The sequence below is a fragment of the Brachycentrus maculatus genome, unplaced genomic scaffold (assembly GCF_059751285.1).
Source record: "Brachycentrus maculatus isolate JH-2025_06_01 unplaced genomic scaffold, ASM5975128v1 h1tg002051l, whole genome shotgun sequence".
In the NCBI taxonomy this organism is placed as follows: Eukaryota; Metazoa; Arthropoda; class Insecta; order Trichoptera; family Brachycentridae; genus Brachycentrus; species Brachycentrus maculatus.
Window position 1 is genome coordinate 1 of NW_028282588.1, and position 25,000 is coordinate 25,000.

The window sequence follows — 25,000 nt, forward strand, 5'->3', positions numbered from 1 at the left end:
TCCCAACCCCAACCCCAACCCCAACCCCAACCCCAACCCCAACCCCAACCCCAACCCCAACCCCAACCCCAACCCCAACCCCAACCCCAACCCCAACCCCAACCCCAACCCCAACCCCAACCCCAACCCCAACCCCAACCCCAACCCCAACCCCAACCCCAACCCCAACCCCAACCCCAACCCCAACCCCAACCCCAACCCCAACCCCAACCCCAACCCCAACCCCAACCCCAACCCCAACCCCAACCCCAACCCCAACCCCAAATTATCGACCATGAGTTTCTATGAACAACTGATAATAGTATTAAAATCTATTGACAATAATTCCTAATTTTATATTTTATGTATGTATATATATATTATATAAAGTCTGTCGATTAAATTTTATCTCCAACATATCAAAAAATATTTTATTAGATCATTTAGAGATCTGTAAAATTTGGTTTGTTTTCTTCAAAATACCAATTAATGATCTATGAATAAATTTATTTATAGAAATCGCACTTCACTTTATATAAAAAAAATGGTTTTGAACTAAATAGGAGACAATTACAGATCTCTATTAACAAATATAATTTAAATATTTATATTAAAAATTTAATATCATAGGTAATGGATATTAAATAAACTTGGCACAACTTAAAACTCACGGCAAAGTCCGCATCAGAAAAGGTAAAAAACCTGAACCGAAAGGAACCAACAAAAAATTAACCTGAGAAACACTCGCAATCAATCCAGACCAAAACCGTCAACCAGCAAAACAACATCCTCCGAAAAAACACTGCTGAACAAGGAACACCATAGCTTCCTTTCATGAAGAGTAAGATCATTGACCCAGTCGTAAGATTCACAGACGGCGCTACAAAGTCAATCAAAGGCACAGCCTCGAAAACTGTGAATGCGATCACGGGCCAAATGGTGGACGGTTTTTCAAAATAATACTCAAAATTCATAATTGCAGGAATATTGGGTGTGTCAGGAATATTGTGTGTGGCAGTCTACGCGAGCATAAAGTATTGTCCCAAATATTGGTTCATGCATCTGTCTAACAAAAAAGATAGATACCACAAACACAGATTTTAAACACAACAGCGATAGATTAACGAACTTAAGAAGGAAATTCATATTCTGAAATCACAAAAGCAGTGGAATGCTGGGGATTTTGCAAATATTAATAATAGTTTTAAGAGAAATGTAACAAAAATGATGGACTACTTTTGGAAATGAATTCAAATTATTGAGGCACATTGCGGTTAACAATAACAACAACAATAATCTGTAAATGGATAAACATTTATTTAAAATAATTATATATTTTATTTCCCCCCAAATCGAATGCTCAAATTTAGAATGTTAGTCAGAATAAATCTATTTTTTTCAAATGTAGATAAAAACATAGTATCAACTTTATTTGATAAATAATTAAACAAAAAAACTAATACTTGATAATAATGATGATTTATAATCCCTATTATTATTATTATTAGTATCACCGTTTGCTACTTTTGTATTTTCAATGCCTCTCTTTCGAACGGGATCTATCGTGGTGTTTGTTCCTCTTTTTGTGTTTGTCTCGAGACCTCGAACGATCATGCCGATCTCGGTGTTCTCTATCCCGGTCTCTCGACCTGTCTTTCTTCTATTTATCTTTCTTCCCTTCTCTATCTTTGTTTCGAGAACGCGAAGACTTCTTACGGTGACTTCTTGATCTACTCTTCTTTCTATACATATATAATTATAAAAGTTATTATGGTTCATTTTGATGCTTTTTGTCATTACAGTTCTCTTTCAGACTTTTCTTTGGGTTCTACTTTTTTACCATCAATATTATTGAGGATATTGAGTCTGATCTGCAGATTTTAAATATAGTGGCGAAGTTTCAGAAATCCTTGATGGATCTTGCCTTCAAGATGCGTCTGGATACGTTTTTCAGTGTCGTTAATTGTTTGAATGGCTCCGCATATTTCGCAAATCTAAACAAGAAGATATATAAGACAAATAAATTTTAGATATTATATATTTTTTTAAAATGGACGCACTTTTTGTTGCTTTTGCGCATTGACCATTGAGTCTCCCATTGCTTCAATTTCTTTACGTTTTTCTCGCAACCTCTCGACTTCGTTCATACATTTCTCAGATTCCACCACCTGCCCATTCTCTCCAAATGTTTCAGCCTGGGACATAGTCTCCTCAATTTCCTTGTCTATCTGTATCAACTTGTCCACAATCTCTTTCGGCCTCTCTGTGACATAAGTGGATTTGTTCTAGATCAGGCCCTGGTTTTTCTTGATCCTGTTCTATACATCTCCCAATCTCTTCTCGATCCAAGCAATGCACTCGGAAAGGTACTGCTTCTCATACTCGACTCGGTTGGTGTCTGCGTCGAACTGGTTTTTAAGGAAAGGGTCGTGGCGGAGTTTGCAGGGTCCCTCGTCGTAGACAGTGTTGGGAAATAGTGTGTCGAAACAGAAACAGATGAGGAAGGATTTGCAGACATCCCTGTTGGAGTAGTGGTCCTTGGAGGTGATTTGGTCTGATGTCTTGTTACGATCTTTGCCCATCAAGCTGTCGAGTATGTATTTGCTTATGTCCATCAAATTACTATTTTCTTTGGAGCTAAAGTAAATAAATAAATAATTTTTATATATATTTTTAATATTACTTTTTTTTGTTAAAAAATAATATATACATTATTTTATAAAAAATATATCTCAAAAAAAGATATAAACGAGATTTTTAAGTTATGTTGTCATTTAAAATAATCATAAAAAAATAGATACTGGATATAAAATATGCAACCAATCTGAATAATTAATTTCATTAGCTTTTTTCGAAATTCTATGCATTAAAACATAATATACTTACATACATAAAGTTATATTCTTTATTTCTAATGTTTGTCCAAAAATATCCGAATCATCCAACAACAAAAAACATGTTGATAGCCTACTGATAAATATAAGATTGAAGAACAAATGGTTTTAGCCTATGATTTATTAATCAAAATTATGGTGTGCTACTACAAAAACTAAAATTAACAAACAGATAGGATAATTCATGGAAATTTATGAAAAATTGAGATCCATTATTTAGAATAAGCAATAATATAAATATCGATCTACATTTGTTTCATTAAAAAAAAATGAACTTTAGTGTCAGAGAATGGAAACACAAAAGGATGTAAATTAAAATGAATTGAATCGAAAGGTGATTTGATATCTGAAATATTGCAAATTGTGGTTGATTTTTTTTTTATTCAATTCATCATTTAACTTAAACATATCTTTAAAAAAAGACAGAATTGAAGAAAAATGTTCAGGAAATAATTGATTGTTCTAGATTTCGAGAGATGTGAAGTTTTAAAAATGATTGTGTTGAATTTATCCTCAATATATACGGACAAAAAGAATATAATAATATATATATATGTATTTCATTATATTCTATTTTTATTGAACATATACATTAATTAATTAATTTTTCACCAAGCCGTGCTATTATCTTTCATATTCATTTCTTTCTTTTTTGTGACTAACAAACTAATTCTTTAGGCACACTCATTTATTGCATCTTTGATGAAAAGGAACGACCATTTAATAATATTCATGATAGATTTAGGTAAGAAACAATTAAGCAAAAAAAATATGAATAATACTAAAAAACGTATAGGAATAAAAACGTACATAAACCAAGGATATAACAAAAAATCGAAGTAATTATTCAATAAGCTAGGACAAGTTCTACTAGAAAATATTGAGAATACTTTGCCTAAGTCTACTGGATTTATCCCATCTTCAAAATATGGAAGAAATTACATAAACAACTACATACGGATGCAGATTCGGCAACAAAATACTATAAATAACTCATGGGAATCGATACCTATTGGTTTAGAACATTTAATATAATAATAGTTATAACTTTTTATTTTTTCGATTAGTTCTTTTGAGATATATATTTTTTATGAGATGAAGATATAATAAGACATAAATTCAATATTTCTAAATAATATTTTGCAGGAAACGAACTTAAACAATTAACCAATTATTTTTTGTTACAAGTGATTAAAGATGATATCATTTTCCTTAAAAATATTACATGATAATTCCTGAACTAAAACAGTCATCCCTAACATAATAATACCCTAACTTAACCATTTCCGTGAGCAATACATCTATTATTAATAGTTCGCTGGTAAACTGGACTGTCTTGTTTTATATTGAGAACAGTTATTATTCATATTTATGTATATGTATATTATATATGTATGTATCAATTCAGAATTAGATGTTGAATCTCGAATATATAATTTATATATAATAATAATTATGTGGTATCAAAATATACACTAGCATCTTTGTCAAAAATAGGAATTTGTTTTTATGGTTCATTTGTATTTTTTCTGATTCACCTCTTTTCCCCAGGTCCTTGGAAACGGCCCATCAGTTCAGTACACCCGTTGTTCAACCTCCATTCGTATATTTTACAGAAATACATATATTGTTTCCGATTATCTCTTAATAGGCCTGTCGATTAAAATAAATAAATAAATAAATAAAACAATAAAACAATACAATAAAACAATAAAACCACAAAACATAAAACAATAAAACAATACAACCATAAATATAATAATATCAAAGGTGAGAAATAAAATATACTTTGAAATATGAATGAACAAAAAACGCACATTTTAATATATATGTATAGGGGAGATTATATATATATAAATATATAAATATATTATATTGTAAGTCAAGAGATTGATAGCAGATGTATTTTCATCAGACATATTCTAAAATCATAATAATATTTATTATATTTTTCATGAAGAAAATAATTCGAAAAATATATATAGAGTGAAATATAATAGAATTATACAATTATATATACATTATATTGAATGGTGGTTATCGAATAAATGGTATGAAAAAACGATACCTTTGGCACTTGGCTTCGGCATCATACTGATATTTGCCAGAATATCATCTTTTCTTTTAAGAGCAAGTCTGTATTTAAGAATTTCCCGATGCATCCTGTTCTCTCCAACGCGACCTTTTGTTTCCTAGCCGACCAGGAAGTCCAGCAAGTGTCGGATCCCGATGTTAGAGCTGGGTACATTGCCTTTCTTGCTCTCAAACATGGTCGCCTTGAAGTTTTGGATGCGAATACGATGGGCAGCACTCACATACAAGTCCCTCTCTTACAAACCCTTCATGATTAATCTGATCATAAACTTGGGAGCATTGGTGGCTTTCTGTTTTTCGAAGTTTGGGATTTCTATGGCTAATTCCTTTCGTAAATCTGCGGCTTTCATTTTTTATTTTTTAAAATATCTGTGTATATAATTTCAGTAATCTAAAAAAAAAAATATATATAAATAATGTTAATTAATTAATAGAGCTTTAAGAAAAAAAAAACAATCATCCTCCAACATGTGAACAAGAACCAATCGATAAATACAATAAAATATTTAATAATAAAATATATATATATTTTAAATATATATGTAATATTGTTGTGAAAATGAAGACTTACTTATATTAATGATCTCATTCCATTTTTGTCAAAGATAACGATGATAATGCTTCTACCTTCTGTCGGAGAGATCTCCCCTGAGTAAATAACTCTCGCATAGTTTGTATTTCGATACCTCTTCTCCTGAATTCCCCAGTTGCTTACGTTATTTACAATCCAGAATCCAGTTGTTATTATTAATCTACTATCGTAAGGGTTAAATATACACAGTACAAATTATTAGTAAAATAATATTGTATAAACATATTGTATTCATAAATACCTCCCATTATTTTAACTAAAAAGAGTGATTTCTTTGAAATTCCCTGACGCAAACAATCTTGGCTTCAAAATTTAAGTCAGTATTTATCCCGATTAGGCTGATTTTAAAACATTTTTACTTTATTATTATAAACATTGCATTTTCTTTTTATTTCTCATTTTTCCTCAAACCTATTGTAATTCAAATGTTGAATAGAGTTTTATTTATTTCTTAATAAAACATTATCTATTCTTATGTTTTTTTATTATTGTTAATATATACATATATATCAACGTCTTTATGATACAAATAAAAACTCATATAAGCACCATCCTTGAAACGACAATGCTAAGAAGGCTAGTTTTTGATAATAGTCCAAAAATATTGACTTACATTAAAGGATTTACTTGATTGGGCATTAGTATACCGAATTTCCCAAACAGATAGAAAATTACAAGGATGTTACCCTTAATCCTAATTAGATTCTGACATATGTATCACCTTATCGGGGATGAAATCGAGTAATTGTGATGGCTTGACACAAGTCCTCGAACTTATGAATACTGGTGGGTTGATTCAATCAATTCTTCAAAAAGCATTAGTGGAACGATGTCTAAATAATATTAATCTACATTTTCATGAGAATAGTTAATTTCAGTGATCGTTTGAAAAAGAAATACCTTCACTCAACCGCTTGAGTCCTCATTTAAGCTGTTTCAGAACCCGAAATATGATATTTTTTTTTTTATTTCCAATAAATACTTTTTTGTATGAATTTCTGATCATTCTCAATTAAAGTATAAAAAAATATTCATAATATATATTAAAAAACAAAAAACAAAAATATTTATATTTATATTATTTTAAAAACAATATATATGTATGTATGTATGTATGTATGTATGTATGTATGTATGTATGTATGTATGTATGTATGTATGTATGTATGTATGTATGTATGTATGTATTGCAGCGAATCCACTGCAGGAAAAGTGTCGTCTCTCAAGGAGTTTCCTCCAGAGGCATGGACACATAAAGGATATTTATCAGGTTTTAGTAATATATATATATATGCGTATAACTATATCTAAAATGTATTTATAATGTTATAAAAAATATAAACACTGTGTAATACTAAATTAAGATCTGCATCTATCTCTCTAACTATATATATGTATATATCAATTTATATGCATATATTTTAATAAATATCTATTGATATAAATTTCTCTATGCACATGATTAAATTAAAAACTAAGTTTATTTAAATTGGTATTTGATATTAAATCTTAAACGTGGAATTGTTCTGTATATAAAATAGCCATGAAAAAACCTGTCAAATACATCGATCTTCCAATCTATTCAGTAAACAATATCATATTTGCTCTTCCTTATATATTCCCATCCAGCCTGCAACCTTTCCTAAGCTGAACTAATCATAATAACAAATAACAAAAGAAACAAAGAAACAAACCATCATTATTATAATATTCAATCATTCAAGATAATTCATAATACTATTTTAACAAATAACAACAAAATGTAAAAATACACACACATAATAGGTTGCCAGCTATCATTAATGTATATATTTTTCGGGAGGGGGAGGTCATGGAATTGCCAACCAAATTTTGATTTATGAATCCTCCATGAAGAAGCAACTCAAGCAGATCTAAACAAAGCAGGACATCATTGAGAATATGACCGCCAATGCTAAGCATAAACTCCTCGCATGTTCTGCAGACTTCGACATTCTAATATTCGATATTGTTGGCTCAGGGGACGATCTGGCCTTCAGGTTCAGATTCAGAGCAGATTTTCTACCTAAATCTTCAACTCTCGTATTTTTTATTATTATTTTTAATATGTTTATTTGAAATAACAATAAAATAATAGAACGCATTATCCTGGAAAAAAGATCAATTAGTACTTGGTTCGGGTGGCGATGATTGTACAGTCAGAGTCTTCATAATAAACTCGAAATAAAAACAAGCCAAACTTGAATTCGAAGGCTTCGAACACCAAGATCCTCTCAAACATGTTGAGGTACATGCCAAAGAAGAGTTAGTTCTCAGCAATGATTCTTTCAGCATAGTAGTCAGCAACTATCGCAAGGGCGAAATCGTTGATAAAATTACATGGATGATGCTTAGACCAAACGAGAGCAGACTACAGTCAGGTTAGTAATATAATTTAAGCTTTCTCACACCCTATCATTACATATATTTTTTTTATTATTATTTTGAAAAAACAACCCTCGATATACTTAATACAGTTTTTTGCAGGAATCCCATAATTACGTGATCATAAGCTACATTCCGAGAGGGAACACTTATATCACGAACTGTAATACCGTATCATGCAATTTCAGGACAATAAAAGCCATCAACGACCAATCTTGCCTGACTATGAGGAACGAAAATAAGGTGGCAGTGGCTTCAGGAGGGGGTATCGTCAAAGTCATTGACATGGAAGATTTGGAGTCTTACGGCGAGTCGAACAACCACGACATGGTCATCAAAGGACTTTCATTTATCGGTAAAGACCGGGTCGTGTCGGGATGTCCTGAATGCTCCTACCATGTGCAGAAGGTGGCCAAGCCTTTCAGCTATGGATTCATAATTTTCTTGGCATTTTGTCTCTTGGTATATTTTGTAGTCGTAGGTTCCCAAGGCGAGCTTTGATTGTATTATTTACTCTAAGAAAATATTAGACTATTATGTCGTTGATTTAAAAACAAGATAAATAGTGTATATTATATATACACATATTTGGTAATAATAATGATGATGGTGTTCCATTTTTTTTAAAAACCATTACCCAAATACCATATATAATAATCAATTGATTGAAAATTTATACAAATGCAGATTACATCCTAAAATTTTATAGCATATTTTTGAAAAAAATATTTTAACAGCTAATATAAATATTTTCTTAATTATTAAACAAAGATCAACTATTTTTATTACTTTATGACAAACCACTATTTGGCTTAATCTTCTCGTAGTTTATGATAGCTCCAATCCTAATCTCATGCTCTTCCGCCATTACCTTCAACCCTTTCACTACCTGCGCCATCTCTTTCAAATACTTTCTTCCATCATCGTGCTCACATACAGACTCCACCATGCTCTTCAGCTGGCTGTTCTCACACTCCAAAACTTCATGCTTTCGCTTTAAGTTCTTCACTTACTCGACCAACCTAAAGACTTCATGGTCTAGAGATTTCAGAAGAGGTGGTTTGCTCGGATTACTTGTTTGGACTGATCCATAATCTTTGGCTTCGAGACGTAAGGTGCTTGAATTTGTTTTGAAGGTTTCTCCACAATGGGAAGTAGTGGCAACAGGCATACTCATTAAAATATTATGACTGTTATTGCGAAGATTAGAGTTGTTGTTAATATTATTGCTATTAATATTATTTTTATTATTCTACTCCTGTTTAATTGCCGGAGCCGTGTCTTGGCTCTGTCTTTTTCTCTTCTGGATATTGCTGTTCAGGTTATTATTGTTGTTCAGATTATGGCGAGATTGGGTGACTACTGTGGTAAAATCTACACTCTTTCGCTCTCGGAGATACTGTTATTTACTGGAAGCCTTCCTCGGAACGATTACGATGGTATGATGACTTTGCTGTGTTTTATCCTTCTTGGATTGTTTTGGCTGGGTCTGACTGTTGTTGTGGTATGGGTTGTCGCTAACCACCTCGTGATGACAATGATTGAAATAATGATGGAGGTGGTGGTTGGGGAGGTTAGTGGCTGCTGTTTTCCGGGACTCCTTGGCGAGGGCAGTAGATTCCTGTTGTTGGTTTTGGCAGAGAGAATAATTGTTTTTCCGACTCTTTTCGGGAGATTGAAAGCTTTGTTTTTGCTGTTCTTTTGCTGTATGTCGTATCTTTCGAGTGTTTTTCGTAGGATTGTTTGCATGAGTATTAGTATTAGTATTATTATGAATTATTTATTTGCCGTTAAGATGGTTATGGTTATGGTTGGCATTCGTGATTTTGTTGTGGGGAATGCTGGAGAAATACACGGTAGATTTCTTTTTGGTGTGATTGGGGACAACGGCTCCGGTGATTCCTCCTTGCTTGAGAGGCTTGAAGTTCTCCTTGCTGTGTTTCTTATTCATTATTTGTGGAGTATTATAAATTGTAAAAAAAAACACTTAGTATAAACCAGGAAAACAAACTGAGTGGGAGTACGTAAGTGTGTGTGAGATAGAAAAGAGAGAGGAGAAGTTTAGATAGACAATTAATAACAATTTGTATATTTAGTTTAAATATTATATTAACCATAATATTTCAAACGGTCAAATACAATGTTTCGGAAATTTGTTTTTTTTTTGTTAATGAACTTTTGTCAAGAAAGAAAAAATCAGATGGATTTATTTAATAATCATATGTAGGTTTCAAATGTACTATCTAATCTTTATTGATCAATTGTTTATCAACACATTCATTCATCAATCGAATTATTTAAAAAAAATATATATATATTTTGGGAGAAAAAGTAATTTATATTTTATTATTTTTTTGCAAAATATATTCATTATGCCTTTTAAAACAACTCTAACTCACTGGTTCAGATCTTTGAATCTCTCATTTTCTAGATGTTCTCGCAAATCTTTTTGCAGTTTCTAAATCTTATCGTGCATGTTTCTATACTCCAACTCCATCACCTCCACGGGATACTCATACATCTTCTCCTGCCCGATCGGCTAAATCCAGAAATCTTCTTGAGGGACATCCCAAATCAGAAACGGGATGAGCCCAAGAGGCAGGATCGCCAACGCTATAATTGTATAAAATATTAATTCGTGTTCGGCTTTGCGAGGCTTAGAGCGAACACTCTCTTTAATGAAATCCCAAAGTCGAAGGGTCTCGAAGTCTTTCCTTTCGACATCATAATCGTTATCGATCTTGATCCTAGGGACAGTGTCGACGGACATTCTGCCGAAGTAGGGGTAATGCTTCACGACTGAGTCGAGGAGGTGGTTATAGCCAGATTCGGAATGAATACGCTGGAAGGTATACTTGAATAGATATTCGTTGAGGAGGAAGTCGGTGTTATTTTTGATGTGTGGGTGTTTATGTGAGGCGATATGTCGGTCCATCGCTTCGAATCTCTTGACTCCCCCTGTTTTGTGAATTTTAAGGAGATTACTATAGAGGCAGTGTTGCTTTCGATTTTTGATAAAAAACATTATTTAGGGTATTTTAAATATTTCTATTCAAAGTACCAACAATAAGTTATTATGAAAATTTCACTAACCATATTAATATGATTGAGATAAATTTGATTTTTGTTATTCAAATATTTAATTGATATACATTATTGCAAAATATAATACTTTTTGGTCGAGGATTGTATAGAAAATGAAAAATACTACATACATTATTATATATAAAAGGAGAGGAGGAGTCTAAGTAGGTTATGTTTCTATTAAAGACAATCATCTCGAAAATAAATAAAAGATTCTTGATTGTACTAAGTTATACCTAGAATTATAATATTATCCTTTTAGCGTTTTTTTGACTTCCCTCATACAAACGTCTAAACAGTTGTTTCAAATATTTCCGGATATATCTTGGAACATCTTATAATAGCGTTACCCCTTTTCGAGTCACTGTTAGTGATATGGTTGGCATTTCCATCCTGCGGGCAGCTATAGGGTTCGATACTGTCGAGCTCCGTCACCCAGGCACAAATGAAGTTCATGACGAACTTACCAATGCCGATGATAGTCAAAACAACGAGGAACGCTGCCACGAACAATATTATTATTTTTCCTGAATTCGGCAGTTTATCATTTCCATTGTTACTCTTACCAGTATTACTATTGGTGCTGTCTCCACCAGTTATTGTTTAACTTCCTATCTCCAATATTACCAAAGCATACCACATGTATGCTATGAAAACTACGAACAATGTTATATAGCTCAAGAACACGCAACACTATTATTTTATTTTGGCCATGACACTATTGTAAGCAACACATTTATTGGAAAACCCAAGTTTGTACCTCCAACCACACAGCTCGCATTTGCGGTAGGCAGGCATGGTTGCACTGAGCTTGAGCTTCAGGTAAGCCTTGAGGCATTCGTGGTGCAGCTTGTGGCTGGATTTACATTTGCAGTAAGGGTGTTCCGAACATTACTAGAGGCAGATCCGGCAGGTGTCTGCAATAAATGCTGGGCCGAGCTGAGAGATTTCGTGATTTTGGCTGATAACTTCTTGAGATTCAGTGTGCAATCTGAATGTGATACCAATATTATTATCGCTGCGATGAAGGATAGTTTTAAATTTGGGTGCTGATAACTATGATTAAAATTATATTTAGTTTTGTTGCATTTTATTGGTTAGCTCTATAAAATATGATTTCATATTATTACACAAAGATAGATTTCTTATTATTATTATTAACTCCCCTAGTAGTCATTTTCATATTCATATTCATATTATTTTTATTATTATTCATATTATTGGTATTTGAGTTACTCACATATTTAGATAGTGTCTGGGTGTCTATTTGTTTAAAAATTAATGCTTCTATAAAATACAAAAAATGTCAGATATTAAAACATTAAGCACTCACAATTCGAATATCCTCTACATTGGCAATGTATATTCATCGGTGTATTCAATCAAGAAGGTATTTGTGTTTTACTTTTTTGCCGGTAAAGTTGTCAAAGTGATGAGAACTAAAACAATACTATTTTCAATTTCTTATGGTTTATTCTGTGTATTAAATATAATAAGGAAAAAAGTGAATGAGTAAAAAAAAGCGAATGATTATTAATAAAAATTTGCTTCTTTGATCTAAAATCAATTAATATACATTTATTGTTGTTAATAAAAATGAATAAATATATATAAGTATTATGATATATTATATTAAATCTTAATATATAAGTATTAAACAAGAAATTTAATAGTTGTCATATTTCATAAGAAATATCTCTCCTATTGTCTCGATAGCAAATACTTAAATAAAAAGAAATCCCCTCTTGACATACTATAAAAACAATATCATCTTAAGTTTATAATCTATATTCATACTCAAAACAAATAAAAACAAAAAATACAATAATCTAATCTAACAATGGAAGTTTAACCAGTTGACTTTAGGGTAGCGTTGAAGGATGTCGAGATAGTCGACCCTCTCGAATATCTTGTGTCGATCACTTCCTCTGCCTCCTCAACGAGACAAGGTATTACGAGACAGCCGAGCAGAGGAGAGACCTTCTCTTGGCAGCACTGCAGCTTGCTGAGGACAAGGACCCTGAGTTTGTCCTCCAGCTGGCCATCTACCTGCGCAAGGAATTGGGAATCAGGACGACCACCAACTTCGTCCTCGCTTTCTGCGCCACCTCCAAAGTACTGGCACAGCGATTGCCCAAGTACTTTGCACATGCCACAGTGCTACCTGGCGATCTTATCGAGTGTGTTCAGTTTACCCAAGTCTTGCACAAAATGCGTCAAGGCCATACTCTCGAACAGATTGGGGATAGTGAGGTAGATCCACGAAAGCGGGTTGTGCTGCCCAATCAGCTGAAGAAGGCTTTGATCTCTCGCATCATGTCCTTCAACGAGTTTCAGCTCGGGAAGCACTGCTCGGATGGGTGCCGCGAAAGGCCATGCTCGACAGCTTTTATTCTTTGAGAAAGGGGTCATTAATTCCTGGACACATCCTCCGCAAAAGAGCTCGTCGAGGCAAAAATAAAGCAATGCCTGTGCCTGATGCCACTAAACAGAAGAAGGTCGGTAGAGTGAGGCGGGCGCGTCTCATGAGAGATGCCCACGAGCCACGGCTTTCAGAGCCTCAAACTCTGAGGGCCCGTGCCTTCGCCAAATAGTTTCTATGCATGAAGGACCTGATCGGCTTGCTTCACATGCGACCGACTCTCCTTACATCAAAAGTGCTTGGTGCGAATACCCGTCATCCCAAGAGGATTTCACCAAGCGTTTCGGCACTGATGGGTTCGATCCAACTCAGGCTGGAAAACGCATGAAGGTGGATGTTCCTACCACATGGGAAACGGAGCTGAGTGGAAAAGGGCAGTTCTAGAGAAGTCTGGTCGGCGCTGGTCAGCCAGAACCGCGTGCCTTACTTGGCGATGTTACGCAACCTCCGTAACATCGTCAAGGCCGACATCGAGCCCGGACTGTACGAAAAGATGGCGAACTTCTTGAGTTCACCGGCAGCCGTGGAAAAGACGAAAGTGACTCCGATGCAATACTATTCTGCATTGGAAGAGCTTCGGAACTTGAGGACTACAACAAGAAATGCGAGAAAGCCATGTTGAGACATCTGGAATTTCTCAAATACCAAGAGAATCCGAATAAATAGGCTTCCCAGCAGCAGCCTCCGTCCTTGTTGGACGAGGAAGATTCCCTTCATTGGGCGATGCGACTGTCGTAAATCAGCTACCCCCAGCTACGAAAGGAGTCCCAAGTTTTCGAAAATATAGAGGCAGGCAAAGAAGAATGAAATAGCCTGAACCTGTAAAGCTTCAAATAACAGATGTATTTGTACCTCCCACCCTGAACAACCTGGAACCAACCATTAAACTCTTGAAATAGGCCATACATCGAGCCATCAATCTCTCGGTCAAGAATCTCGATCCCATTCGTGGAGTCACCCAAATCTTTGTGGACGTTTCTGGCTCCATGAAGTGTCCATTGTCTGGAGGCAAGTCATACGGCTCTGTACGACAGTGTTTCGAACTGTCGATACTTTTGGGGCTGTTGGTTAAGCGAGTTTGTGAAAAAGCACAATTTTATATCTTCTCTTCCCCGTCGGGCTAGCGAAAATGTTACATGCTACTTGACGAGTATCTTACAGGACACCTCGAGGATGATATGAAAATGGCCATTTCCAATAGTGGACTCCTCGGAGGAGGAACCGACTTTCCCGAAGAGGTCATACGTTTATCCATCAACCATCGGTTGCATGTTGACAACATAGTCATCTTGAGTGACATGATGATAAGCCGTGAGGTCGGCTCACAGAACATCGATTTTGTGGATCGCATTGACGAGTATCGTAAATGCATTAACCCACAGCTGAAAGTGTTTTCGGTCGATCTGTGCGGCTACTCCGAAAGCACAGAGCTGCGAGAAGAGTTCCAGAGAGAAGAACTTCATCAAGATTTACGGCGCCAACGCCTCGATCCTCAAGTTCATATCGGCCAAGGAAGTCGACCAAGTTCCTACGTCCGCAGCTTCGCTTCACAAATTGTTGATGGGGCGTGAGATGTGTGCTTTTATGTTTTTTTTTCTATATGTTTATTTTTTATATTACTGTTCTGGGTGCTGTAATATTACTAAAAAAAAAAAATGTATTCACTAAAACCTTTCTTTTTTTATTAGAATATATAGGTATAACTATTTAGTATAATCTATCTAATATTTGAATATTATATATGTATATAATATTTTTGTGAAATTTTTGTATGATATTTCTCTATTAAAGTTTATCGCAGATAAAAAAAACTTTTTCATCTATGTTGTTCAAACATCGTCAATTAACAGGATAACATGTTTTTATATACTCCCCTTTGTATATGCATCTGAACAGTCCTGTGTTGTAGTTCGCATTTTTTTTTCGACTGTCCACCATAACTTTGATAGTGTCTTCCAGAACCATCTTCACGAGTTTCCTGGTAATACCCGTCGAGTAGTCCATCGGAGGGACTCGAGTTGACCTCGATGAGCCAAGGGTTGAGTTTCTCATCGATCATAAAATCATATCCGAACAACTCGAAAGTGTTCCTACGACCCGGCAACCTGGTCCTATGTGCTCTTCGCACTGAAGATGACGATATCTTTGATTTTCTTCTGGATGGTGTTCCACACCGGCACCCCGTGGGAATCGTTGCCCAAGTGTCCTACAAGGTCAGCCATGGTCCACATATTTCCTTCTATTTCGGATTTGTTAAATTCTTTGGAGTATTTTTGAATGGCGTTGTTGGTGAGGTGCATGAACTTGTTGTGAACGTTGTCCATGTTATACTCCTCGGCCGCAAAAACGTAAGTAACATTCTTAGTAAAACCAGATTTTCGGAGGGTTGTAGTCTTCTATTAGCACCCATTGGCGAATATCGAACTTGCGGTTGAGGATCGTTAGGGGTTTTCGATGTATTTCTGCACAACGTATTGGATGTCTTTGCCTGTTGTATGGTCTAGGATTTCGTTGAGCTTAACCAGGCACTTGATTCCCCTCCCCCTTGAGAGGTAGTTTGGCTTCACAATCCAAATGTTTCGGTAACCGTTCAGGAAATATTGGGGGTCTTTCTTCTCGAGTTTCTTGAGCACCTCATTTACTCTTTATAACAAAGTCATATCTTTGGCTTCGTATCTCCTGGCCAGTTTTTGGAGCAATGGCTCCTGGGCTTTGTGTCGATTTTCGTGGTGAGTACTTGCCATTCTTCAGGAGCACATATGCAATAAGTTTTAGCAGCCTAGTTTATTATAAAAAAATGGAAAAGAGTAAATATTTTTTTATGAGAATAGAAAATCGTCTAATATTCATAAAAGGTGAAATAAATGAGAATACCAATAATATTTTTTACTTACTAGATTATCGACAATTGTAGACAGCTCCATTAGCTTTCTCTCTATAACATTGACACTGATGTACACTTTGTAGTCCGTTTTCTCGTACGACGCCGGATCCATCATATAAGTCTTCAGGATACTTTAACAGAAGGTGAACTTATAGTTCTACAGAAAATTCTCGAAGTCTCCCATGTCAGCCAGATCGTAGCAGCGCGGGAAGTATTTGTCGATGTCTGCCCCTTAGTTGTAAATTATGGTTCGCAGAGACTTGCAAATCCCGTATTTGCTGGTCAAGCATTGGTTGTTATTGAAATGGTTCACAAGCTGTTTGGACTCTAAGGCTTCGAATTCTATGTCGTTGATTTTGGTTGTCCATTTCAGATCGAAGAGTCTCGAATATTTGTCTGGGTTCTCGACCCATCCCCGGTCGAGTAAAGCATTTCTAAGGTCGCGGTATCCGCCTTTAACAATAAAAACCTTGCCATTGACGCCCATGTTCTTTTTCCATCCTTCAAGATCTCTGAACTTCTCTTTCTTATCCATTTTATCCTCCTCGTCTTCTTCTGAAGAAGACTCATCCTTTTTCTTTTTGTTGGCGTTGTTTCCATCCCTAAATCCCCTGTTGGCTTTGTATCCCATCACTCTCAACTGCTCACTAGTGGCTGGATTGTGGCGTTCTCGATATTTATATCTGCCCTTCAGCTTCGCGTTTTTGATAAGCTTATCATACCAATCAGATTGAGAAGGCAGAGGTTTCTTGGGCAAGGGGTAGCTGGATAAGACTTTGACATTTTGGGCATCGTTGATTTGTCGAAAGAATTCCTCCTTCTCTCCACACATTGCAATAACACTCACTGGCGAGTACCGGAAGTAGGCCTCAACTTTTGCCCACTCTATATGGGCTTCGTTGGTGTTCCGGCCATTCGAATTGGGATTTCCAGTTTTTAAAATACCCTCTTCTCGATTAGCTTTGGTGCCGACAGCCTCTCGGTTGACGCTCCTCGGCATGGTTTACTTGCGGAGTGTGACTCTTTTCGACTGCTCCTTGTTGTTCGTGTTAGGCTGTATCCTCTTAACACTGGCGATACTATTCTCATAAGTGTTATTAGAGTTATTATTAATGTTATTTCCAGTCGTAACATTATTTCCGTTATTATCCGTAGAACCATCAATGTTCTGGTTGTTGTTGTTATTGATTTTGTTACTACTACTCTCCTCCTCTTCTTCGGGCTTTTCGAGCATCGTCAACCTCCTTTCAAAATTCATAGTCTCCCTCTTATTCAGAGAGTAATTCTGTCTTCGCAAATGACTGTTATAGACTATGAGGGGTTATTTGGAATTTGAGTTGCTGTCCTTGTTATTGCAGTTGTAGATCTTGTTAAAGCCTCGAGGATTTAGGGATTTTAGGCGTTGGCCGCTGCGAGGCTAGTTAGAGTTGCTGGAACCAGATCGAGAACGCGGTTAGAGTTGGGTGAGCACTTGGAGATTGTTATTGGAGGTTACCATGGTTTTGATATTAGTATTCTCATCATCTTCTCCTTTGATTTTGGGGTTGGGGTCTGGGCCTGAGAAGTTGAGTTTTAATTGAATATTCATCCGAACCCCTTCTAAACCTTTAAATGCTTTCATATAGTTCTTTTTGATATTCTTTTTTATTATTATTATTATTTGATATATATGTATATAGAGATATATATTATTTAGTTCAGTGGTGACTAAGATAATCAATATATTTAAAATAAAACATATAATATCCAAAGTATATATTTATTTTGTCGTTATTATATAAGTATTTTTTTATTATTAGGATTATTCAAAAGAAATATTAAAAAAATCGATATTAATTCGTTATTATTTCTTGTAAATAAAAGTTCTTGTATGTCTAATTTTCCAATTACTGTATTATTGTTTTTGTTCCTCCACTGGAATGCATGAATGAATCAAATCGTTCTGATATTGTTATTATAATTTTTCTATTATTGTTATTTTTTTTACTAATTACAAGTTGTATTTTTTTATATTATTTTATGGATTTTTATATTTATTTTTAAGAATTATCCAAATATTTATATAATTTAGGAGTTTTAAATAAAATCCATTAAAAAATGCAGGGTTCTTAGTTTGATGGTTCTAATAAATATGCTGATACTTCTATAATTGAAAATAAGATGTAGATAATATTACTCAAATATTCAGATAATTCGTACAGTGATTGATATTTGTATTATGTACAAATATAGGCTGTGAAGATAGTGGAAAAAGGTGGACTTCGGCACCGCTGGATCCATTATTGTCATCCCGCAGTATAATTAATGTTTGAAACAACCCATACGTATATAAAACTTACCCGTGATTCTATTTTTAATAATTAAAGTTATTAAATCAACTTTCCATAAAAATGGAGAAATAATATTTTATTGTGTATTTAAATATAACTTTAACACAAAACATATATTTTCACAATAGATAATTTAAGAATATGCAGATAGATTTTTTTTTCACTCAATATTTTGGAATTGTCGATTATGTCCCTTTTCAATTGAGCTCTTCCTCCCTCACGACTATCTGTCGATTTCAACTATCTCTTCTCTGGTCTTTCATCGAAACATAAGTAGAATATCCATTTCAATTGATCCAAGCTGACAAACAAATTAAGCTGAAAACAGTATGGTTACAATCCCCACATAGAAGAATAAGTCTTTCGTGACATTTTATAACCATAATTCAATATTAACTTTTGAAGAATGAAGTACCGTATTATATATTAATATGATTTATTTATTTTTTTATTTATCTCCATTAATTTTGTATATTATCGAAGTAAATTGCAAAAACATGATTGGAGTGGATTGTTTGCTTCTTATTTAAAGAATTGCAAATATTATTTGCCTCAATAAATTTTTAAGTTCGATCAGAAAAAGCAATACAATTTTTTAATTTATAATTCATATTCGTATTTTTTCCCATAGTATCAAAGATGTAAATTTACTAAAAAAAATAAAAAAATATGTTTATTTCCAATGGAAATTTATTAAATATTTTATTTTCTTCAATCTTATATATTTTATTGTTTTTAATTATTAATGGTATTTAATAACCTTTATTGAAACTTTGTCTTAATTGCATTAAAAAATATGTTTTTTTTTCCCATAAATGCTAGAAAATATATTTCAAAATTCTAAATTTAAAAAAAAAATGGTAGAAATACCAATTCTCATAAATATAATTAAATTGAACTAAAATTAAAATCATATTTTTCAAGTATTTCAGTTAAATGTTTTTTCTTCCGATAACAATTTTCTTCTAGATTATAATGCTTCAAAGTGTTGACTGTATTTATAATATCCCTCTTCTCCAGGAAAATGTGGTCATCTCCAATACCGAGAGGTGTATTAATAACATTAATGTCACAAATTGGGGGGGGCTCAGGGTGTAGAACAATATATAGAATGTGACCCAACAATCCCACTAACCACGCTGGTGTTTAAACACATGTAAAAAAAAATACGAACAATATTATTATTAGCATTTTTTTATTTTTACACTTTTAAATTTAATATTTAAATTCCCCACGTATTGAGTATATTGTAAACTAACATTCTCGAACTGACAACATAGCTTCACGAATTTATATTACAACATTTAATACAACTGATAGCGGTTTTGTTGACATTTATCATTCAATTGAATTTCTAGATCCGAGGACCACTAACACGAAAAGTGTCATAGTTGTTATTCTTCTTTGTCCTAATTGTTTTTGTTAAGGATAATATTTTCCCACCACAATACATGGGTCCATTATGATCAAGTAATCAATGATAATTCTATCACATTGTGTCGAACTGCTCTAGAAATGTCACTCACTAATGATAAACTTGATCTCGCCCCTTTGCTCGACTACCTTCAGTCAATTAACTTCATTGACGGCCCTTTATTACCTTTCCAATTACGCTACAGTCATCGATTACTACAATGCTAACAGCACTTCTTATATCACCAGTTCCTTTAATTCAAATACATCCCTACTGGCCAACTATAACCTTCAGAACAGCGGACTCGTTTACTTCAACCAACCTCTCGTGAACAACGTATCCTCCCTCGACTATTCCAACATCACCCTCACCACAAACTGTTCAGGCTATGGATGTGTGGTATTCGACTTCCTCTACTCGACAACGACTGCCTCGCCACAAACTCTGCAGTACGTCTTCTTCGGCTACAACGGCTCCGACTGGGTCACTCCAGTAACTTTATTCTCATTACCTTTTCCTATTGACTCTCCCAACAGCCTGTCCGCCAGCCTCAGCTACACATTTGAATTCAACGCCAACTCCACGGCCACAGTCTGTTGGACTCTATTCCTGCGACAGGATTTCAACTCATCCAACTCATTTGCAAATCCCAACTCTACTGCTCCTCTCTGTGAAATCCGAATCTGTCCTGGCTGGTCGGGATCGCCGTCTTTTATTTCCAATGCTACCACCAACTCGATTCCTTTCGCGTACTCCGACCGATTCGGCAAACAACGCCAGTTTCTCTGGTTCTCTTCACTTTAATCCTCATATTCTGCCAGCTCCTGGCCAGTCGAGACCTTTCTGACCACTTTTCTGTCCATTTCTGGTAGTTCTACTGTTATTATGGACTTGACTGTCTTCATTTCCTTCATTTCCAAATAACTTACCCTACCAGTAAATGCGAGTGTGGTAGGCTTATCCTACGGAGTAAGTGCGCAAGGCGGCAGGGGACTATTCCAGATTATGGACTTGACTGTTGAAGTCATCCCTTTCAGCCAAAGTAGTCAACCAGTGGTCTGTCTCGTTGGTATTCTTTACCCAGATTTAGGTTCCTGTATAAGTGACAGTGTCTTTCTCACCCATACTCTTGATCAAGTGTGTTCAATTCCTACAATAGGGCTCTTTCTCCCAGTCTCCTCCCCTTGTCGGCATTTCTCAACGAATTCGCCTTCTTCAGGTACCACAACCAAAACTATTCAGTGAGCGTCGAAGAGTAATTCAGGGTTATGGCCAACATCATGCAGCAAAGGTGGTGTCACTTTTCTTATCTTCTTCATCATCCTCAAAAAAATCCAAAAGAATATAGAGAAAAGTTCATCTCCACGGAAGAAACTGGTTTTTACCTGTTTGAATCCTATTTAACATTCGCCTTCCTGTTCGCCAATCTCCTTGGCGAAAACTTGGCTTATTTGGCCTTTCGCTGCTTCACTCAGTTCTTTCAGGTAGCCCCAGTTCATCAGGTGAGCTCGCCAATCTTGTCTTATGTTATTTGACCCTCTTCTTTTTCGTGTTCTACGGTCTTTCCTTCTCCTTCATCTGGAAGTGGTTATACAGCATCGAGAAGTTCGACTCTCTTATTGAGGGGCTCTACAGGAACAAAGATCTGAATACCTGTTTTCTGCTCGCTTTCCTTTCGCTCAACTCTCTGTTGACTGGATTTGTCCACTTGTTTCTTTATTTGGTTCCGAAAATACAGTCCTGGCTCTGATGCTGAACAACGTGACTCTGATCTATGTCGTTATGAAATTTAGGAATGTTTTTCGAGCAAAGGTTTGCTTTTCTACTGGTAATTTTATGCTGCTACGCCTTTTAAACTATATGGAAGACTCTTAGGGGAATAAAAAATTGTGTAAAAATTAAGGAAATAAAGCCAAAGAAAGAATCTTTTAAAAAAAGTGAATCGGCCATCCTAAAGAAATGATGATTTGAATAAATTTAACTATTGCCAAAAGATCTCCATGACAGAGTTAGCTAAAATGGTATTCGCCATTAGTTAACAGTTGTTTAATAATAGATGATTGATATAATAGTGTTTTTTTTTTAATTCGTCGTCAATTTATCTAAAATTCACTGGATTTTTAGTTGAATATTAAGTGATAATATTTGTGTTTTCCCTTTTTTCTTTGAACCACATATTACTTTTTTTAAATTGAGAAATTTCTATGTGTGCTCTGGACATATTTATAAGATTGTATATCACTGTATATATTTCATATTTGTATATTAATATCTGTCTATATGCATATATAATGAGTGGTTTTGAAACAGGCGGATTATCTGAAATATTATAATAAATTTTTTCAAATTAATTGTATAGTTAAAGATAGATATGCCAAAATATAGTTCGAAAGCATATCAAAAGCTTGATATGCAAAGTGACGACTAGAGTTTATAGTTGAAATTGGATCAGATTATCAAAAATACGCAATGTGGGATGCATTCTCAAAGTTAAACTCAAAAAATCAAGAGCACCAGTTACTCTTGGAGTCATGCCTAATGCGATAGATGCAGAAAGACATCTAGCCTTAAGTCACTTCGGCAGATGATGATAACACTTTAAAAAATCTCCCGACTAAATGAACGGCTGAAAGCAAACGAACATCATGCTATCATCTAAATATGGAATAAGAAATGGTAGCAGATTACGAAATGCGTTTAAACATCAGAGGCTAAATTAGGCTTAAAAAGCAGTAGTGTATATCAATAAGTAATCTGCAATAATATTAGCTTAGAGAATGCAGAACGTTGCATTACGTAGTTTGGGGCTGACATAGAAAAAACAATGAATAACCTAAAATCAGAATTATCCTTGCTTAAAATGTAAGGGTTAACCTTTAATTCTGTTCCCGAAAATCTACTGAGAACAATCTACAGCGACACTTCTGCAAATGCGATGTCAATAACCCAAAATCACAAGTACGATACTGTTGGTAAATTACCTCATATTAATAATAATACTATTATTCTATTTATAACATCATTATTATTATAAAATTATAATTATAATTTATCAATCCTTTATCTATCATTTTATAAAGAAATAAATAAATAACAATAACAATAACAATAAAATAACAATAACAATAATAATAACAATAAAAATAATATTAATGATAATAATAAAATAAATAATAATATTAATGTTAATAATATATTTGTAAATCATCCGTAGTTGGCAATTCACCCAAAACTTAAAAAAATAACAAATTATTCCGACCTCCGAATGTTTATAGCGGTGTTGAATAGCAGAGCACAGATACAGATAGCAATAATATTGATAGTTGCTCAAGTCTCCAATCATCGATCTATCAAACCAGTGATAAAATGTTTGATTAGGCTTAAGAACTATACCGCTAGAAACTTGGACTCGAAAAGAAAGTTAGTAATGCGACAAAAAAATAAAAAGAACAAGATGAAGAAATCAGTCGACTGAAGAATATCAACATTCGATACCAAAATATCATTAATATAGAAAGGAAACGGCATGCCGAAAAAGATATGTAAATCAAGGACAAGCAAGAAAAACTCGATGCCAAAATAGCTGAGATGGTGAGAGTCTGTGAAGAGAAGTAAGCAAATGAGGAGTAATGCAAACAGCTGAAAGCATAAATGCAGGACTTAATAAATAGATATCACAAGTAAGGGAATAATTTCAAACAAGAAAACATGATAAAGCTAAATAATGAAAAACAAGAGATACAAATGCTGAAGGAAATGTGTGAAACATATGTGCAGGAGTTGGGAGGACAAATCGAAAAACCCAATGATTAACACAAAGAATCTCTTAATGCTAACAAATTGCAAAAGTAATACAATCAAGAGTTGGGATAGATGAAGGAAAGATGTTAAAATGATGCGAAATCGAAAATCGAGGATATTGATAAAATAGTTAAAAAATAAAAAGTCAAACTATAACAGGAGTTCGCAGAAAAATAACAGAAGACGATAGATGCTCACAAAATCCACACAGCAGCACTGGAGGAGACACATTCTCTTGCGTTGAAAAAGAAGCAGGAAGAATTCGACTAGGCCTCCAAACTTGCGGAGTCCAGATTATTGACCCTTAAAGCAACCTTCAACTAATAAGCCAAGGATCTCAGGCAACAAATCCTAAAACTCCAACAAACACCCCCGCTGGCGTTTAACTCAGGATTCGTCGGTTTGGAGGAAGAGAAGTGGTTATTCGGAATGTTCGAAAAAGAGTTTCCACTTCGTACAATAAAAGGAGTCAGGCCTATCTATGACTGGGAACAGCATCGGCCCAACAAGCCAACCGATAGCTTCCTCTAAGGAAAAAGGGACTTGTTGTTTTTGGTTCACACAAAATCAGGCAACTTATTCGGTGTTTATATTGCCGTCGCTTATGGCATCAAGGAAGACGATCCATAAAAGCGTCAAATGATCTTCAGCCTTACTAATAAAAAGGTTTTGAGAATGGTGAAGTAGCCCAAAAGCGGGATGATCACTCAGAAAAATGCATAGTTTTGGTTCTCACTTGCCCAAGGCTGCTACCTGAGCTAGTCTCGCATGATTTCGATGCTTTCGACCACAAGCTGTTTGTATGTCCACAAAGGGCTGAGTCAGGAATAAATCTCCTAATTCTTCGGGATTGACTCTTGTCCGACGGGATACGAAGTGTTCCAACTCATATACTGATTGATTTTCAATTTCTGGCATTGTTAAATCTGATTTCATATTGTTTATATTAAATTTTCTTTTGCATACATTTTTAATTATTCAATATTTTCATCTACGATTTTCTTTGTTATATATTATCTTTGTTATATATTATCTTTCTTTATCTTTGGTAGATATATATATTTTGTGTTTTCTAAATTTCATAATTTAACTAATAAATTATA

General features: G+C 34.5%; 3 protein-coding genes and 2 long non-coding RNA genes across 5 annotated transcripts; 2 read left to right on the forward strand and 3 right to left on the reverse strand.

The window, feature by feature from the left end:
- Positions 1 to 1,396: 1,396 nt before the first annotated feature.
- Positions 1,397 to 2,312, reverse strand: LOC148298431 (putative RNA-binding protein Luc7-like 1). Its single transcript, XM_088276876.1, has 3 exons — positions 2,040 to 2,312; positions 1,780 to 1,973; positions 1,397 to 1,721 (listed from the first exon to the last, which is right to left on the reverse strand). The coding sequence occupies exons 1-2, from the start codon at positions 2,181 to 2,183 to the stop codon at positions 1,860 to 1,862; spliced, it is 258 nt and encodes an 85-aa protein (XP_088133002.1). The 5' UTR covers positions 2,184 to 2,312; the 3' UTR covers positions 1,397 to 1,721; positions 1,780 to 1,859.
- Positions 2,313 to 5,943: 3,631 nt separating this feature from the next.
- LOC148298432 (uncharacterized) lies at positions 5,944 to 6,490 on the reverse strand. The gene is made up of 3 exons (XR_015839190.1): positions 6,460 to 6,490; positions 6,173 to 6,407; positions 5,944 to 6,025 (listed from the first exon to the last, which is right to left on the reverse strand). It is a non-coding gene; the product is annotated as an uncharacterized LOC148298432 (long non-coding RNA).
- Positions 6,491 to 7,106: 616 nt separating this feature from the next.
- LOC148298433 (uncharacterized) lies at positions 7,107 to 8,549 on the forward strand. Its single transcript, XR_015839191.1, has 4 exons — positions 7,107 to 7,144; positions 7,345 to 7,620; positions 7,676 to 7,962; positions 8,055 to 8,549. It is a non-coding gene; the product is annotated as an uncharacterized LOC148298433 (long non-coding RNA).
- Positions 8,550 to 9,499: 950 nt separating this feature from the next.
- LOC148298434 (telomerase component p80-like) lies at positions 9,500 to 15,039 on the forward strand. The gene is made up of 6 exons (XM_088276874.1): positions 9,500 to 9,535; positions 12,913 to 13,161; positions 13,285 to 13,406; positions 13,877 to 14,006; positions 14,368 to 14,476; positions 14,630 to 15,039. The coding sequence occupies exons 1-6, from the start codon at positions 9,500 to 9,502 to the stop codon at positions 15,037 to 15,039; spliced, it is 1,056 nt and encodes a 351-aa protein (XP_088133000.1).
- A 265-nt stretch (positions 15,040 to 15,304) lies between these two features.
- On the reverse strand, positions 15,305 to 17,467 carry LOC148298435 (tubulin glycylase 3B-like). The gene is made up of 2 exons (XM_088276875.1): positions 16,363 to 17,467; positions 15,305 to 16,247 (listed from the first exon to the last, which is right to left on the reverse strand). Exon 1 carries the CDS (start codon positions 17,350 to 17,352, stop codon positions 16,585 to 16,587), a length of 768 nt encoding a protein of 255 aa, XP_088133001.1. The 5' UTR covers positions 17,353 to 17,467; the 3' UTR covers positions 15,305 to 16,247; positions 16,363 to 16,584.
- Between the last annotated feature and the right edge of the window lie 7,533 nt (positions 17,468 to 25,000).